Source organism: Etheostoma cragini, chromosome 5 (genome assembly GCF_013103735.1).
Source record: "Etheostoma cragini isolate CJK2018 chromosome 5, CSU_Ecrag_1.0, whole genome shotgun sequence".
Taxonomy (NCBI): Eukaryota; Metazoa; Chordata; class Actinopteri; order Perciformes; family Percidae; genus Etheostoma; species Etheostoma cragini.
Window position 1 is genome coordinate 18,628,020 of NC_048411.1, and position 15,709 is coordinate 18,643,728.

At 40.4% G+C, this 15,709-nt stretch overlaps 1 protein-coding gene across 2 annotated transcripts; it reads left to right on the forward strand.

Annotated features, from left to right (window-relative positions):
* The first annotated feature begins 7,046 nt into the window (after nucleotides 1-7,046).
* klhl22 (kelch-like family member 22) lies at nucleotides 7,047-15,482 on the forward strand. 2 transcript variants are annotated; one of them, XM_034871338.1, is made up of 7 exons: nucleotides 7,047-7,893; nucleotides 9,456-9,621; nucleotides 9,713-10,024; nucleotides 10,875-11,284; nucleotides 12,986-13,178; nucleotides 13,325-13,558; nucleotides 14,213-14,548. In XM_034871338.1, exons 1-7 carry the CDS (start codon nucleotides 7,655-7,657, stop codon nucleotides 14,546-14,548), a joined length of 1,890 nt encoding a protein of 629 aa, XP_034727229.1. In that variant the 5' UTR covers nucleotides 7,047-7,654. The 2 variants fall into 2 exon arrangements, with proteins under 2 accessions (XP_034727229.1, XP_034727228.1); XM_034871337.1 differs by having other exon boundaries at nucleotides 7,655-7,893; nucleotides 9,713-10,036; nucleotides 14,213-15,482.
* The last annotated feature ends 227 nt before the right edge of the window (nucleotides 15,483-15,709 follow it).

A 15,709-nucleotide genomic window follows, 5' to 3' on the forward strand; every position in this document is an offset into this window, starting at 1 on the left:
GTATTGATTTAAATAGGCATATAAGGCCAAAAAGAGTTTGACAATAACTCATTCATTAAGAATAGTATAATCACTACTCCCTGAGTTCTTTTAGTGAGAAAAAAGGTCAAACATTTTCCAGATGATTTCATAGATAAAGGAGATGCAGTGTGCATAGATAATGGTGACACACAGGATATATTAATAGTGGCAAAGTTGTAAATATTAACACAACCACATTTGTATGTACATTTCACATGTTTTACTTTAAAATTAGATCAAGGTCTGTCAGGGATTACTGTATGTTTATAGCTCACCTTTGGTGTTGGAAGAAGTATTCAGATCCTTCAGTACTTAAGTAAAAGTACTAATACCACACTGCAAAAATACTCTGTTACAAGTACAAGTCCTGCATTGAAAATGTAAAATATGTAAGTATCATCAGGAAAATGTACTTAAAGTATTAAAAGTGAAAGTACTCAAAGCAGAAAAACCCTCACAATTTAGAAACTGAAAACAATCAAAACAGTTCCATCACCCAACTAATCAATTCAGCTGCACTTATGTTCCTACATATTGTTGGGTAGTTTCATCTATGATAAAACATTGTATTTTATAAACTACAATGTTTTGTGTGCAAACATCTTAATTTGTAAAATAACTAAAACTGCCACAATAAGTGTAGTGCAATGGTGGCCTAGAGGTTAGAGAAGTAAGCTTGGGACTAGGAGTTGGCCCAGGCCGACAGACCGAGACCGAAAATCTTGGTGGAAAAGAAAAAGTCCCTTGTCGCTCCCTCATTACCACCACTGAGTTGCCCTTGAGCAAGGCTCTTTAGCCCAACCGCTTGCAAATGAGAAATTGTTCTCAAGCGACTTATCTGGATTAATAAAAGTTAAAAAAAGAAAAAATTTAGTTAAGTCAAAATTTAAATATTTTTCTCTGAAATGCAGCGGAGTAGAAGTAAAGTAGAAAGTGGCATGAAAAGTACAAGCACCTCAAATGTTTACTTGAGTAAATGTACTTTGTTACATTCCGTCACATATCAAGAGATGAAAAGAATGAAAAGATTTACAGTAACTAACCCAAACCCCTAATGCTATGGGACTGTTCTGTATAAATACTGTTTTTCAGGCTGGTAGTTACTTGTTTTTGAATGAGTTAGTTAATGAGTAGTTACTGATTTACTGTGATTCAAGCACTACTGATTAGTTAACAGTAATTAACCATTTGTTCCTCATTCAAAACCAGTAACTACCAGTCTGAAATACAGTAACTAACCATTTGTTACTCAGTCAAAAACCAGTAACTACCAGCCTGAAAAACGGTAACTAATCTTTTTTTTGTATACCTTATTATAAAGTGTTACCAATCTGCCCATTGTTTGCACCCCATCATACGGCAGCAAACCTATTCCAGGATTTTTATGGTCTGAAAAGCTAACAGCTAACCATACAAAATCTAAACATGTCAGAGGTCTAATTCATCATCTCAAATCAAACAGGCATGATCTATATGTGCCGCTTCATTTTTCCTCCAACCCCTCTCTCACTGCAGCCCTAAATCCATACACATTGTGTACAGGGAGCTACTCATTGAGCAAAGGACAATCTCCCCTACAATATTGCAGCCCCGTTCAAGAACCAAGTCGAAGTGATCCTTGACACTGTCACTGCAACACGGTCCTATAAATCCCCCGAGGCTCTAAATAACCCTAGCCAAGAACAAATGCCACAATGCCTCAGGTACTCGTAGATGACAAACAACCCCCATCAGTTGAACAGATCCCATTGGACAAGGAAGCTCACCTTGATGCTCCTCTGTTAAATGTGACTTTTGGGAGCAGCTGCAACGCTGCGTAATAAAGAAAAACTAAATCCATTTACTGTCAAACTTAAGAGGTAACCATAGGGTGAAACCCACAGAGCATTGTCACCCAACTCTGCAGTTCCCCTTAACTCTACTGTACAAATAAGCTATATCTTCTTTCACAGCTCATTGGATTGTTTTTCCAGCCCACAGATGAACTGTTTTGGTTGAGTCCCACTGCTCTCATCACCGATCTACGCCTGGCGGTGATAACTAAACACTCATGTTGCTCCATATCTGCTGGATGTGTAGCTGAGGCCATGTTTACACAAAAAAGATCTGAAGAGAAAACGCAAAAGTACAGTTGCATTGTCACTTTTTATTCCACGTTTAGACGAGAGTTTTGGGGGGGAATTCTATGTGCATGTGGTGACATTAGATTAAAAATGTTTTAGATAACAGGAGGCTTCTTTAGCCTACTCTGTAAAGACAGACTACCTGAATGCCTCTGCACACCACTGTCTTCAGACTTTTTGGCGTTTTTACCCTTTAGACGGGAATGCAACGGTGGAGCATTTTTAGGACGTCCCTTCTGTTTGGTGGTTTCACTTTTTTGCATTTTTAAGCCCCAATAATGCTGTTGCCATCTAGACAAATGTCTCATCTGATAAAAAATATTTGTACGTTTTCACCAAACAAAATCTCCCTCTACACAAAAAATTAAAAACACATGCCAGTGAATGTTAAAAATGTGTCACACAGAGGTAAATGTATAGGCAGATATAGACTACTAAATATAGACTCTGCAAGAATAAGTGAACAACTCCCTTAAACTCTAAAGATATTCCCATCATCAACACCAAAATTCTTCACATATGTTTTCAAGTCACTACCAAAATGGAATCTTAGTGTTAGTTTTGGACTGTAAAGTCTGCCAAGTATGCAATGAAACAAAGCACATAATAAAATGATTTAATTGTTGGTATGTGATGCTTCAATAATTAAATTTAGTATAGTGGAATAAGCTGATTTAAATGAGAGGAAAGAGAAAAGAGCAATAGAGAGAGAGAGAGAGAGAGAGAGAGAGAAGAGCAAGAAAGAGACTTGAGATTGGGGTTTATTAAAACACAATTGCATTATCAGACCGAAAGTTAGAATCAATCCAGTGTGCATTAGCCCCGCTGACCCTCCTCCTTTAATTCATATTAATGTTCTGAGTGTCCTTCCTGCTTTCTAAAGCCACATAAGTACACTAACCAGCGCCAGTCACATCTGTATGCTCAGACAAACAATTCTTTTTGCCCCCTCAATTTTCCCTCTGGGTTCCTCTGTGTCAGCGTATGATTCAGAATTTACACTATAACATTGTCACAGCAAATAAGACGGTGGATGTCACACCCCAAAATAGCCTCATAGCCCAATAAGCAAGAGGTGAAAACTTAATTCAGAAGCAGCATAACGCCATAGAGGGAGAGTTGCCATTGATCCACAAAAGCTGTGTTCAACATGAGCCCAGACCCACTGACATTTGACAGATGTGACCATCCACCCACTCAGGTTCTTGGCCACAGTTTACCTGTATCCCAATTTAAATATGATCAACCTTAAGTCCCATTCTACTTTGCATCATAGCAAGTGTTAGAGAGGATGGCGGTTACTAGGGTTACTGTGCACGGCTGTTTCTAAAAAAGCTTATGAAATCGCACAGAAAAATGCATACTGATCATGCTATTATGAGTATAATGTAAATGAATCATTTCTTGTCTCATTTTACATTGCTTACGATATTTCATAAGCAGTGTAGGCAAACTGTACATGACGCAGACCAAATAAAATATGGAGAGCAGCTGTCAAAGCCCAGTCCGGCTCTGCTATCAGGTCTCTGCTTGCTTTCTTGTACATTGCTTTCCACTGTGGGCCATGCCAGAAAAATAAAGGCATGATACACACTCTGTCTTTTTTTTTTTTTTTTTTACCAGAAGCCATAAAGTTGTTGCCACTCCTTTCACCGTCTTTAAATGAGCAGTGACGGACAAGCATGTAACTGTCCAAAACTAGTAGAAATAGGGTGACTTTACTTTTTTCTTTTTTTAGATTAATATGAACCGACAATCATTGCAACCTGTACAGCAGACAAACTTAAGCAAGAAAAAAGCACACCGCTCTAGCTGACTTGGGAGTTACCATTATGTTCCAACAATAAATATCAATATTTCCCCATGTAATTTCAATTAACTGGATTTCTTACTGAATTTCATACAGACTATACATTTCAATGTCTTTCTCCAAACAGTCCCAATGTGGTATGCCATTTCAATTTCTTACAAAATGATTCATAATCACAACAAAATACACTGAGGCGGATCTGTCCAAATCCTGGCAGTATAAACGACCACCCACTGCTTATCATTTCAGGGGAATTATGTATCAGCCGGTGGCTGCCATACTAAGACGTTTTGGCAGGCTTCATCAAACAGCGGTGGAAAGAAAATTGATTGCTCGCCTCACAATCACAGAGCAGCCCCAGCGAAATTGCACCTGCCAGTATACACCTCAGTCACTTTACAACCCCTCCGTTCCATGTATGAATCACAGAGCGGGGAGTGTGTATATTATAAAGTAGACAGTTCATTTCACACTGCTCCCATTCCTTTATCTGTCCCATTTTGAATTTTGACATGCACTCTTCAGTTTCTGGCTTAGTAAAACTTTAAAAAAGACAAGAAAGACTGCTCAGTCTCTTACAGTCTAGATGCAAGTAACAGTGGTGGGACAGTTTTTTATGCCATATAAAATTCTCAAACCTCCTCATCTACACTAAAAGTAGCAGGTAGTTGGCATGGAAACCATCTTAGATGGGGTGGTGCAGGCAGAATGAATGGCACCAATGGAGCTGTGCTTTCCCAAAATCTGTATTGTCCTCTGCTCTGCCCATTTCTTATCTTCTTATATGTATCATACAGGAGACAGGCTGTGGAGCATGGCGGCTTTCCTTTCTACTCAGTAACTCTTTTCATCACACAATGGTCTCGTTCAGTAATTCTTTGAATAGAGGTTAAAGGCTTTAACATTGGCAGGATTTGTGTAACAGGGATGCTCATAAAAGCCCAAGGGCATATAATGGTAACTGCTCCGGCCAACATCCCTTTTGGAAGTCTGTTTGTAGTACAGATTGACAGTTAATTCTGTAAATGCAGCCCACTTTGTTTTCATTTCTTTGTCATTTCTTCCTCCAGCCAGTGGCACGCCTGCTGCACAGCCTTTTCCTGATGAGAGGAGACAGTCCGCTGCTAATGTACTGGAATGCTCTACTCTACAATGGCAAAAACCAGGCTCTCTGTGACCTACAGGAAGGTCCAATAAAAACAAAAATCATGTTTTCAGTCTGACGTCACAACAACAACAACTTGATCACTAATTGATTACCAGTGATTATGTCACCCTAATCAGCAAGTAATGTCTAAACATTATTCAAAATTCATGTTGAGCCATTCAAAAGTGAAGTGTGCATCTGTGTGAGATATTAACTGCTAAAAAGGTCTGACACCTTATATTAGAAAATGAAAAAATCACAGAATAATTGGAAATTTCACAATAAAAGTCAGTAATCAAGATGTGTTTTTCTCTGTTAAACCAATACCTGTATGGGTACCATTAGCAAATTGAAATCAAACAAATGCAATCACTTTTAGCAATAGCTTTATCGTCTGTCACTGGTTTATTTTTCTGGGTTATGACTGTTGCATGATCATGATCATTGCAACAGTGTGGATAATTGGGCAGCAGCTAACACTTATTTTCATTATCTAACAATCTGCAAAAATGATCTCCCTAAAACTTCAGAAAAAACTTTTAGAAAAAATACCAATCACAATTTAAAAATACTTAACAATTAACAACAATTAATTGATCATGAACAGTTATTTTCATGCCAATTGGCTAATCAAGACCAAAACTTTGCTAGAGTCACGTTAGGTATGCAGTGTCACAGCAGTGTGTTTGTTTGCTGTTCAGGGAGCAGCAATAGGCTCTATTATGGGCAGCATCTATAATTGGAATTTCTTCACATGAAAGATTTGTCAGGAGGAAACAAGTTATGATTTGCTATTTGAAAAGGGCATTTTTGCACCCAAGACAACAAGCCAGGAGAGCTTTCCCCCTTCATTTCCCCATGTGCACTCCACTGCAATGTGTGTTAGACTGGAGAATAAATCAAGTGATGGATTATTTCAACAGTGTTTTGCAAGTGGAAAAATCTCTACTCTTCGTGTCAGGAAATGATAAATGCAAATTGAATTCTTGGCGGAAGATGAATGAGATTGTAAAAACTAAGCAATATGGAAGTCTCAATTTTTATAAAAAGAGCATCATGGCTGGCTGCCTTAGAAAATCTATTTGGCAACTTCATGCAGTTATCAAACAGTGAAAAATCAATCTGGAAAGTGTTTGATCAGATGGAGAACAAATATTGGTGGGGCAAAAATGATAAATTCAACAAACAGTTGGCTTGAATGATAAATAACTACTTTAGACTTGAAACATCAAAGTTCTTCTAGAACTAGTAATAACATGTTGTGCTCCATTACAAGTTAAAGTCACATATTTAGTACAGAAGTATTCGCTATCAAATCAAATGTATGATGTAAATATGTGAAATAAAAGTAGACGTTTCATTATTTGTGCAAAAAAATGCATGCATTCTTGGAATGTATCTAGTTTAGGTGGTTTAACGGCTGTGTTATTAATTAGTCTGTGTAGAAATTGAAAAATGAAAAATCTAAATAAAATACAATATTTACGCCTAAAAAATACTGTAGAGGTGTAAAGTTATACAAAAATACAAATAGCCAACTAAACTAAAGATCCAGTGCCTCAAATCTGTACTGTACAGTACAGAGTGAATGCACTTTCAACCTCTGATGCTTGTGTTTTGGTCTGACCAGTTAGAAATGACCTTTGAGACCTTTGAGGAAGGAAACAGCATCCTCTTGTGTTTATAGAAATAGTCACAAGACATTGTTTAAACATTGTTTAAAAGTTTAAATGTTGTTTACTAAATACTCATTTATCAATAGACATAATCAATAACAAATAATAAAAAAAAAGAATTGCTCATTCTACAAAAACAGTATTGTGTAAAAAGACAAACTAAAACGGTCATATTAGTTTCAGACGTCTCTGATTGGCTCTTTCTTAGAAACTGGCTGGGACATTACAACAGAAGTGACCAATAGTGTGTGAGCTCACTGCCTGACAGCAAAAAGTAAACAGACTTGTTTTGGTCTGTCAAATCAAAAATCACGCAATTGCTGTAGCTGTATAGTCATTCCACGAAAGGAATTAGTGTCATTGTGACTAGATAAACTCTTAACATAAAACGGTTTGTATTTGATAAACACGACGATATTTTTGAGCCGTCGTTGTGTTTCAGTTTTTAAGTGTCTAGCTTTCTGTTTTTATAGTGCGTTACAGCAGCTAGCAGGCTAACCATCCGATAGCTTAGCAAGCTAATGCTCTTCACGGTTACAACTAACTTTACATTAGCGGACAGCGCAGTTGCAGGTAGCAGTACGTCGAGGGAAGGGTGTAGCTATGTATGTTACAGACGTTAAACTTTCACATCTTGGTAATTGCTTTGTAGATTAAGTTATGCCATAAATTGCGTGTGTTACTTACACATCTGCAGCGTTACGTTATAAAGTGACATTTCAAGCAACCGTAACCACCCTTCTTTAGCCGCTAGCTGCACAGCCTGTTCCTACTTTTCCTGTATATTTCTCTACAAGCCAACAGCAGAGTGTGGCTTATATTAACAACAATGTGAAGGAATACTTAGAGTGGTGTTAGTAGTAGACAGATAAAGGGGATGAAGCCTGAACATCACTACCCTGCCATGGCCGAGAAAGGAAAGCGGAGTCCTAGAGGAGGACGCGCAGGCCGGCTGAGCCGACAGACCTACAAAAGTTCAGCCCATTTCTGCAGCCTGTTGGACGGCCTGCTGGCTCTCAGAGAAAGTGGCATCCTCTTTGATGTCGAGCTGATGGTGGAGGGTCGAGCCATCAAAGCCCACCGTATACTTCTGGCAGCGTCTTGCGATTATTTTAGGTAAAACTCACAGCAGGCCGCACTACCTTGTTGATTTACTTTCAGTTTAGTTATTATTCACTTTCATTTTTCTTTAGAGCAGCACAGTATTTATATATACCATTGTTATGACCATGCTCCTAGGCCACTAAAAACAGACTAGGGTGAAGTTTTACCAAAAATCTACTTCCACTTAAACTAAAACACACAGACTTAAACACTTCTACTTCTTAAAATATACTTCCAAATCAGACAAAATTAAATGATTATTAAAAGGTGTGGGGTGTGGTTGTGTAGTATAGTCAGTGGTGTAAGTGTGCATGAGTGATGGATGCATGGATGTGTGTGTGTAAAATGCAAACAGTGCACAAGGCTTAAAGTTCCCAGCACCAGGCCTGTATTCAGGCATAGAACAGTTTAAAATAGTACATACATTGTGCACGTTTCCTCCAGGGCAGCATGTCAGATTCACATATGGTTTCTTGCTTTAACCCCTGCAAATCATAAAGTTAACCCATAAAAACAAACCCGGACCACCAAAGAAACAGAGAGAGCTGGAACAGCAGCAGGCCGGCAGCGAGAGAACGCACTAGCACTGCGGCCAGACTTAAGTAACCTGGAAAAAACTCAGGAGTTCCAGGTTACCCTAACAGACACCTGTAGATTCAACACCGATCAATCAAGTAAACACAGCAGGGTCGTCACACCATTGACCACGGCTAGAGTCAAACTGGTTCCCAAAACTTTGTTTATTTGCTTCCTTTTATTAATTTACATACCTATCAAGACATTCTAAGAGCCAAGCTTTTATTTCTGAGTTCAGCTTAAACAAAGTTTGAGATGTATTTACATTGTCATATGATCAGTAATCAGTAGTGGTGTACACATTTAGGTTCACTTTGTTGTTTGTTTTTACATATCTGCTTCCGTCATGACCTAAGATAACATTGCTTTGGTGGACAACAACATTAAGTAGGTAACACAGATACAAGCGCTGGGGTCTCCAGTCAGCCAGCACTATTCGTGACGTAGACGAGTGATACTCATAGGTTTATTGAATCATGTGAAGTCAAGTGTATTGGTTTGTAGCTTACTGTGCAGGGGTGGAGGGAGATGCTTCTGCATTGTGCCAGTACTGTTGATAGGTAGCCCTGTAATCCCATTATAAGGCTAAAAGTAGGAAAAGATAATGCACTAACATCCCTTCACAAAAAGATGCTTTTACTGTATTGGGTGTGCCTTGTACACTTGAAGTGAATAACAACTGAGGCTCCCTATATTGGACAAAGATTTAGTTTAAACGTGTGAAGGTTTTGTGATGGGTACAGAAATCTCAGCATCAGGGGCATTATATTTATATTCCTCACTTTTCAGGTGATTTCTTGGCTTAACATTAGACTTTTCCTCTGGTATTTTGTCTTTAGTGGACAGCTCATAATGAGCTGTGCATCTTCTTCTGCCTGATATCCATGCAGCTAACTGGGGTTATTGTGGCCATGTGGTATGCATCTTATTGTCACTGGGCTAGCAGGTAACCCAAACATAAGCCATTCAAAAATATGTCACTCCCTGTTCTCCACTAGGGGAATGTTTGCTGGAGGCCTTCGCGAGACACAGCAAAAGGAGATCCCAATTCATGGAGTATCTTACATGGCCATGAAAAAAATACTCGACTACATCTACACTTCAGAGATCGAGTTAGACCTGGAGTGTGTGCAGGACGTCCTGATAGCCGCCACACTAGTACAAGTAAACTCTTTGTTGTAGTTTTGCTTAGCCATATCACGTTGTTTGTTGTTGTATTTCCATTAGTTAATCTGTGTCCTTTTGTGTTTTAAAGCTTGAGATTGTCATCGAATTTTGCTGTGATTTCCTTTTCTCCTGGCTGGACGAGAGCAACATTTTAGAGGTTCACAATTTAGCTGATCTCTACGGACTGCAACAACTTAATGCCAAGATCCACTCCTACATCCTCAGGAACATTCAGACTTTGTCTCGCTCCGAAGTGTATCGAGAACTGCCCCAAGATAAAGTATTCAACGCGCTGTGCAGTGACGAGCTTCACGTAAACACCGAGAACGAGGTGTACGAGGCGGCTCTTCACTACCACTTCAGTCCGTTGCAGGTGGAAACTGACCAGGTGTACTTGCAGGTCAGTCCCATGGTGTGTCTGCATTTCATACTCATTTCTTCATCCCCATCAGATACTCACTATATATACCGGCTTACTTTAAGGGGGCTTTCACACATGCCTTAAGTAGTTCAGTTAAATCGCACTAGAGTTCATTTTCCCCCTTGGTGCGGTTTGTTTGGGCATGAGGGAAAGCAGCAATTGCACTTGGATGCGCACCAAAAGCGGACCAAACAAGTGTCCCGAGACCTTCTTGATGAGGTGGTCCCAGTACACTTTCAATCGAACTCTGGAGGGGTTCGTTTGGGGTGAGAACGTGATCCGACCTCAAACCGCACCAACCGCTGTATGTATACTCTGTAAATCAACGGCTCCTGTAGTCAGGTGTGCTTTGTAATCTGCGGCAGAACATGCACACTGTAGCAGCTTGCAATGTGTCTCTCACAGAAATAGACTGCCGTCAAGTTCGCAGACACTAGCATTTCCGTGGTCAAACAAACCAGCCGCCGCTGAAGTCTCTGTGACAGTGTCTAATAATTCAAATGAAGTGAGCTGGTTTGACCATAGAGATGTGAGAAATTTACACTATTCCAGTATACAGGACCTTCTTCTTGTACTTACTTCCTTAGCGTAGTGAACGTTCTTACGTCATTTGTAGTGACACATTTTGTTACGCTTGGATCTTTCTTTGTGTGAAACAAAACCAAACCAAGGGGAAATCGCTACAAGTCAACGGATTCGGACCAAAGCAAACAAACTATAGGTGCGAAAACGCCCTTACTGTGCTTTAGTTGTACTCACACACAGCTTTATAAGCCTGAATTCAATCAATCAATCAATCAATCAATTAATATAACTTTTTGACCCAAAGGACAACCTCAAGATGCTTGATGCTGTGCGCTTCTACCTAATTGAGAAGCAAGTGTTGCAGAGGCTGCATGGCAGACTGCAGCAGTGTCCACTCAAGGACTGTGTGTCCGCCGCACTGCAATACCACGAGCAGGAGATCTGGCAGCCCGTCCTGCAGAGTCCTCTCACCCAGCCACGGTCCACCTTCCACTGCATATTGGGCTTTGGGGGGATGTTCAGCTCCAGCTCCCTCACAGAAAGCGAGCATTTGTTTCAGGTGTTCCACCCCAGCTGGGGGGAGTGGAGGACTCTCACTGCAGCTCACGCCCCCCGAATGTCCAACCAGGGCATCGCTGTGCTCAACAACTTTGTGTATCTGATTGGAGGAGACAAGAACACCAGTGGATTTCATGCAGAGACCCGCTGCTGGAGGTGAGATTCCATCAGCCACTATTTTCATAAAAGAATAATCTGTCAAATACATATTTTGATACAAATATTTTTATGGTATACAAATAACTTAAAAATGTAAGTTTTGTTTCTTTTTGTGAAAGAAATTGACCGGAATATGTAGTGAGCAGAGGGTTTAACTGTTGAAAAATAAGCCAGTGGTTCTACTGGACAAACTTTGTTATGGCGTCATTTTATTTCCTAACTATGGCAAACTTTGGAATTTTCAACTGCAGTCACTGCAGTTTCCTGTCGTCTGACATATTGTACTTGCAATAAGCTAATATTGGCTGATATGTAAGCTCTGGTCTGTAGTATGCCAGACAAAAGTTTCCTATGTCAACAGGTTCTCAGATTGCTTGCTTTGTCTGACCAGCTGTTCAAAATCCCCCCAAAATTCAGCTTACACTGACATAAAACAGACTAGAACTGAAAGCAGTTATGACGTGGTCCAAACCTCCCCGATGCCAGTCGCCCCTGATGACACGGGGAGCTCACGAAAGCGAGAACCCAAAGTCACTGAATTTCACTAAGTGCAAGCTCCAAAGTCTGTAGTGAAATCCAAAAGCAAATTTTCCCATTCATTCGGTATGGGGCCAAATCACATGTCGAACAATCATTTTTGTGATGATAGCATTTACCATATTTACAGAGATATTGCCGTTGCAATTTTCCCATTTAAATACATTGAGTTATTGGCCAAAACCTGTCTACGATAATTATAGCGCCTCCTAATGGCGATCCTCACCAAATTTGGTACAGAGCCTCTGAGTGGGATGCCAAACAATACTACCAGTTTTGCTCCGATACCTATTTATGGAAGATATGCTAAAGTTCTTGTTTTGTAGGCAGAATCATTTTTGACTTCTCTAGAATATGATGGACCTAGATGGCACTCGGCTTGTGGTGCTCAAAGCGTCAAAAAAACACATTTTAAAAAGTCAACAGTCTCTTTCCAAAAATCCTGACCCGGTTACTCAAGGTCAACTGACCTGGTTGTGAGCAGTTACATGTAGGAACTATTTTCTTTCTGCCAAACTCCACCCGGCAACTGTATCGCAGCACAGAAGGAATTATACTTATGGATTTGGCTGAGCTGTAAGTGTAGTTCACCGATACTGCTAGCTCTCCCTAGCTAGCATATGCCACACCCCAGCCGAGGAGGACGGCATTAGTGTTTACATATTTTTGTTTTGTCACGAGCTCAAGCCTCTTGTCCCAGAGCAGGCTTCCCTCTGCGCGGTTATAATTTTGGCTGGTGTAGTTTGTCAAAAAGAAAATAGTTTCTACATGAAGCCTCTTACAACCAGATCTGTGGATTATGTTGAGTAACCGGGTCAGGATTTCTGTTGAATTTTTCAAATTTTTCCAAGTGTCATCCATAGTTCCATTATATTGGGGAGAAGGCACCCAATATGTCCAACACTATGCATCTCCCACCAAAACATTCTAGATCAATATTTAGAACTACAGTTAAGAGGAAAAATATGTATTTTCAATTTTTGGGGGAACTGTCCCTTTAACATATCTGGTGTGTTCCAGTAGCGTGCTCATACTCGTGGTTGGTTCATAGTTCAATTGATTGTGTATATACTTTGAGCGCAGCTTTTCTCCCTGCTGAATGATTTTTTTAAAGTCATACGTTTCCATCACTGTTTTGAGCCCTCTGTCCATTCTCCCCAGATACGACCCTCGTCACAACAGCTGGTGCTCCATCCAGCCTCTGCAGCAGCAGCGGGCTGACCACTGTGTTTGTGTGATGGGCGGCCATATTTATGCCATTGGAGGACGGGACTACAGCAATGAACTGGAATCAGTGGAGCGCTATGATCCACACTCCAACATGTGGGAATGGGTATCACCCCTAAAGAGAGAGGTATGAGAAGGGTTCAAAGATGAAAACAATGCATGTAATACTGCTACCATCCACATGATGGTGCTACATACACACACGTGTGTTTTTACTGGGGCTTTCCTGTTAAATAGGCACTTCTTTCAATACCAGTCTGACCTCCCCTCTAGATTTACGCCCATGCTGGAGCGGTGTTGGGTGACAAAATGTACATAACTTGCGGGCGCAGAGGAATGACGTACCTCCGAGAGACCTACTGCTTTGACCCTGTGGCCAATCATTGGACAGGATGTGCTGAGGGGCCGGTGGAGCGAGCATGGCATGGCACGGCTGCGGTTAATGGACGCATTTATGTTATTGGTGGAAGCAACGATGAGCGTGGATATCGCCGTGATGTCCTGAAGGTACATTGGCACAAGTCAGTGTTTAGTCTTGCTCAATGAAAGCAGTGTCTACACTGGTAAATGGTGGTCTCAGTCTCTTTCAGTTTGAAATGGTGCCTGGTGGACATTTTTCCTTTTTACACATACAGATGTTCTTGCATTTTGACATATTTCTTGTTTTTTTATTTTTTGCCGCAAAGCGCCATAACTTATATGCTCTCTGTCTTACATATTTAAATCATAGAATATTCAATAGTTTATCGGTTCTAATGTTATTTTACCTACCTACTACTATATATGTAAACAATAAAGGTCCATATTAAACTGGGCCTACAATAATGTGTATGCCTTGATATATACCTTTTGAGTGCATAGAATAATAAGCTTTTTAAATAATAATTTATATGATTTTTTAAAACATCTTTTAATGTTAAAGATACATTTGGCACACTGAACTGCATCTGTAGGTGGCTGCCTTAGTGACTACCTTACCTATCGGCCATCAATTGGTTTTCTTTCGCAAATCGGCTGATTTATATTTGCTATTACAATGATTGATTCATGTAAGGCATTTTAGTTTTTTTTAAATAACTTTAAAAAAGTACTACTTTGGTGGTCCCCCTGCAGTCCCGGACCCCCTGTTGAAGACACATTTGTTTCCTCTTTTCGTTTCAGGTGGCATGCTTTAACCCCGAAGCCAGCTCTTGGTCTTTACTGACCCCTCTCCCCGCGGGACATGGAGAACCCGGCATAGCTGTTCTGGACAGTCGCATCTACGTCCTGGGAGGACGCTCTCACGACAAAGGCAACAGGATGAAATACGTTCACGTGCTGAACACCGACACAGACGAGTGGGAGAACGAGACGGAGTTTAAGAAACGCGTCTCCGGCCTGGCGGCCTGCGTGACGCTCATGCCCCCTGCTGTGATCGCACAGGCCCGGAGCTGGGAGCAGCGCACCAAGGCTTCATGGGAGGACTTGGACAACTCAGGGGACTCCAGTGAGGATTGAAGCAGCTGTTGTGAACTGCGTGTCTTAGCACTGGAGATGCCCACTGGAGTAACTGGAGGATTGTTTTGTTTTTGTTTTTGCAGCATCGCTTCCTTCTTGCACGTTGACCACTTTGAGTGCCTCGGAACCAAAGTGTCATTCAGGACCTTTGCACACTTTTTGTTACTTTTCAAATATCTTCTTAAGTAATTGTACTCCGCCTATGAGTCTCTGCTAAAACGCTACTGTTTGTCGCTGATCCCTTAGAGTCATTATTACCTGTCACAGTAGCTGCCTTGGCATTGTTTATCATAGAGAGAATTTCTTCCATATCTTCAAGTGACAGAAAGCAGTGAAGACTACTGGCTATGCAATAACACGGTAATATGGAGTGCTCTCTCTTCACTCTAGCAGCTACTGGTTGTTGCCAGGTACTCCAATGGAGTTATCTTCCCTTCCAAACTACTGAGTAATCATTAAGTTGTGACATTTTAACATTGTGCCTTTTTGTGTGATTACATCCTAAACTTTTGTTGTGAAGTGTATGTTTACATTTCAGGGTATTCTGCGGGTGGAGCTGAGTCTTAGGTCTTGTGCCTCGCTCAGACATCCCAATTAGTTGAATTTCTTTTCTTTTTTTAAATGGATTATAAATTGAACAATGAGGCTCTGGTGCATGTCTCAACAGACAGGATTTTTTGACTTTTGTGGGATGAAAAACCAAACCCTGTTAGTATATTTTGTTGTGTCCTTACATTGATATTTACCGAATAAGTCGTTCCATAACTGAATCCAAAGAGCACAATGTTGAGTAGTTTTAAAGTAATTCTCTTCTTTGCTCCGTGCTATAGCTTGTTGCCTCAGTTTATTCTTAAGCTGTTAAATAGAAGCATTCAAGAAGCTTGATAACACCCGCTCCACTGTGTATCCTTTTCCTTTTCATCATTGGAAAAAACAAGTCTGTTTGATGAAATTGAATGATAGTTACGTCTTAAGAAAAATAAATGCAATGTATTCAAACAAACTGTCGCACACGGATTGCAAATTTGGTATCCTGTTCACAACCGAAGTTTTGAAATTTAATAAACATACTAATGTAATGCTTTTGTCATGTGTGCATGTTAGTTGGTGTCAGGGCCATGTAGCTTTCATTGAGGACACATGGTGTGTGAGTGTATATAT

Coding starts and splice junctions, on each gene's coding strand:
- klhl22 (XM_034871337.1), top strand. CDS start 7,655: ATGAAGCCTGAACATCACTACCCTGCCATGGCCGAGAAAGGAAAGCGG. Junction 9,622..9,712: donor TAGCCGCCACACTAGTACAA/GTAAACTCTTTG, acceptor TGTGTTTTAAAG/CTTGAGATTGTCATCGAATT. Junction 13,179..13,324: donor TATCACCCCTAAAGAGAGAG/GTATGAGAAGGG, acceptor CCTCCCCTCTAG/ATTTACGCCCATGCTGGAGC.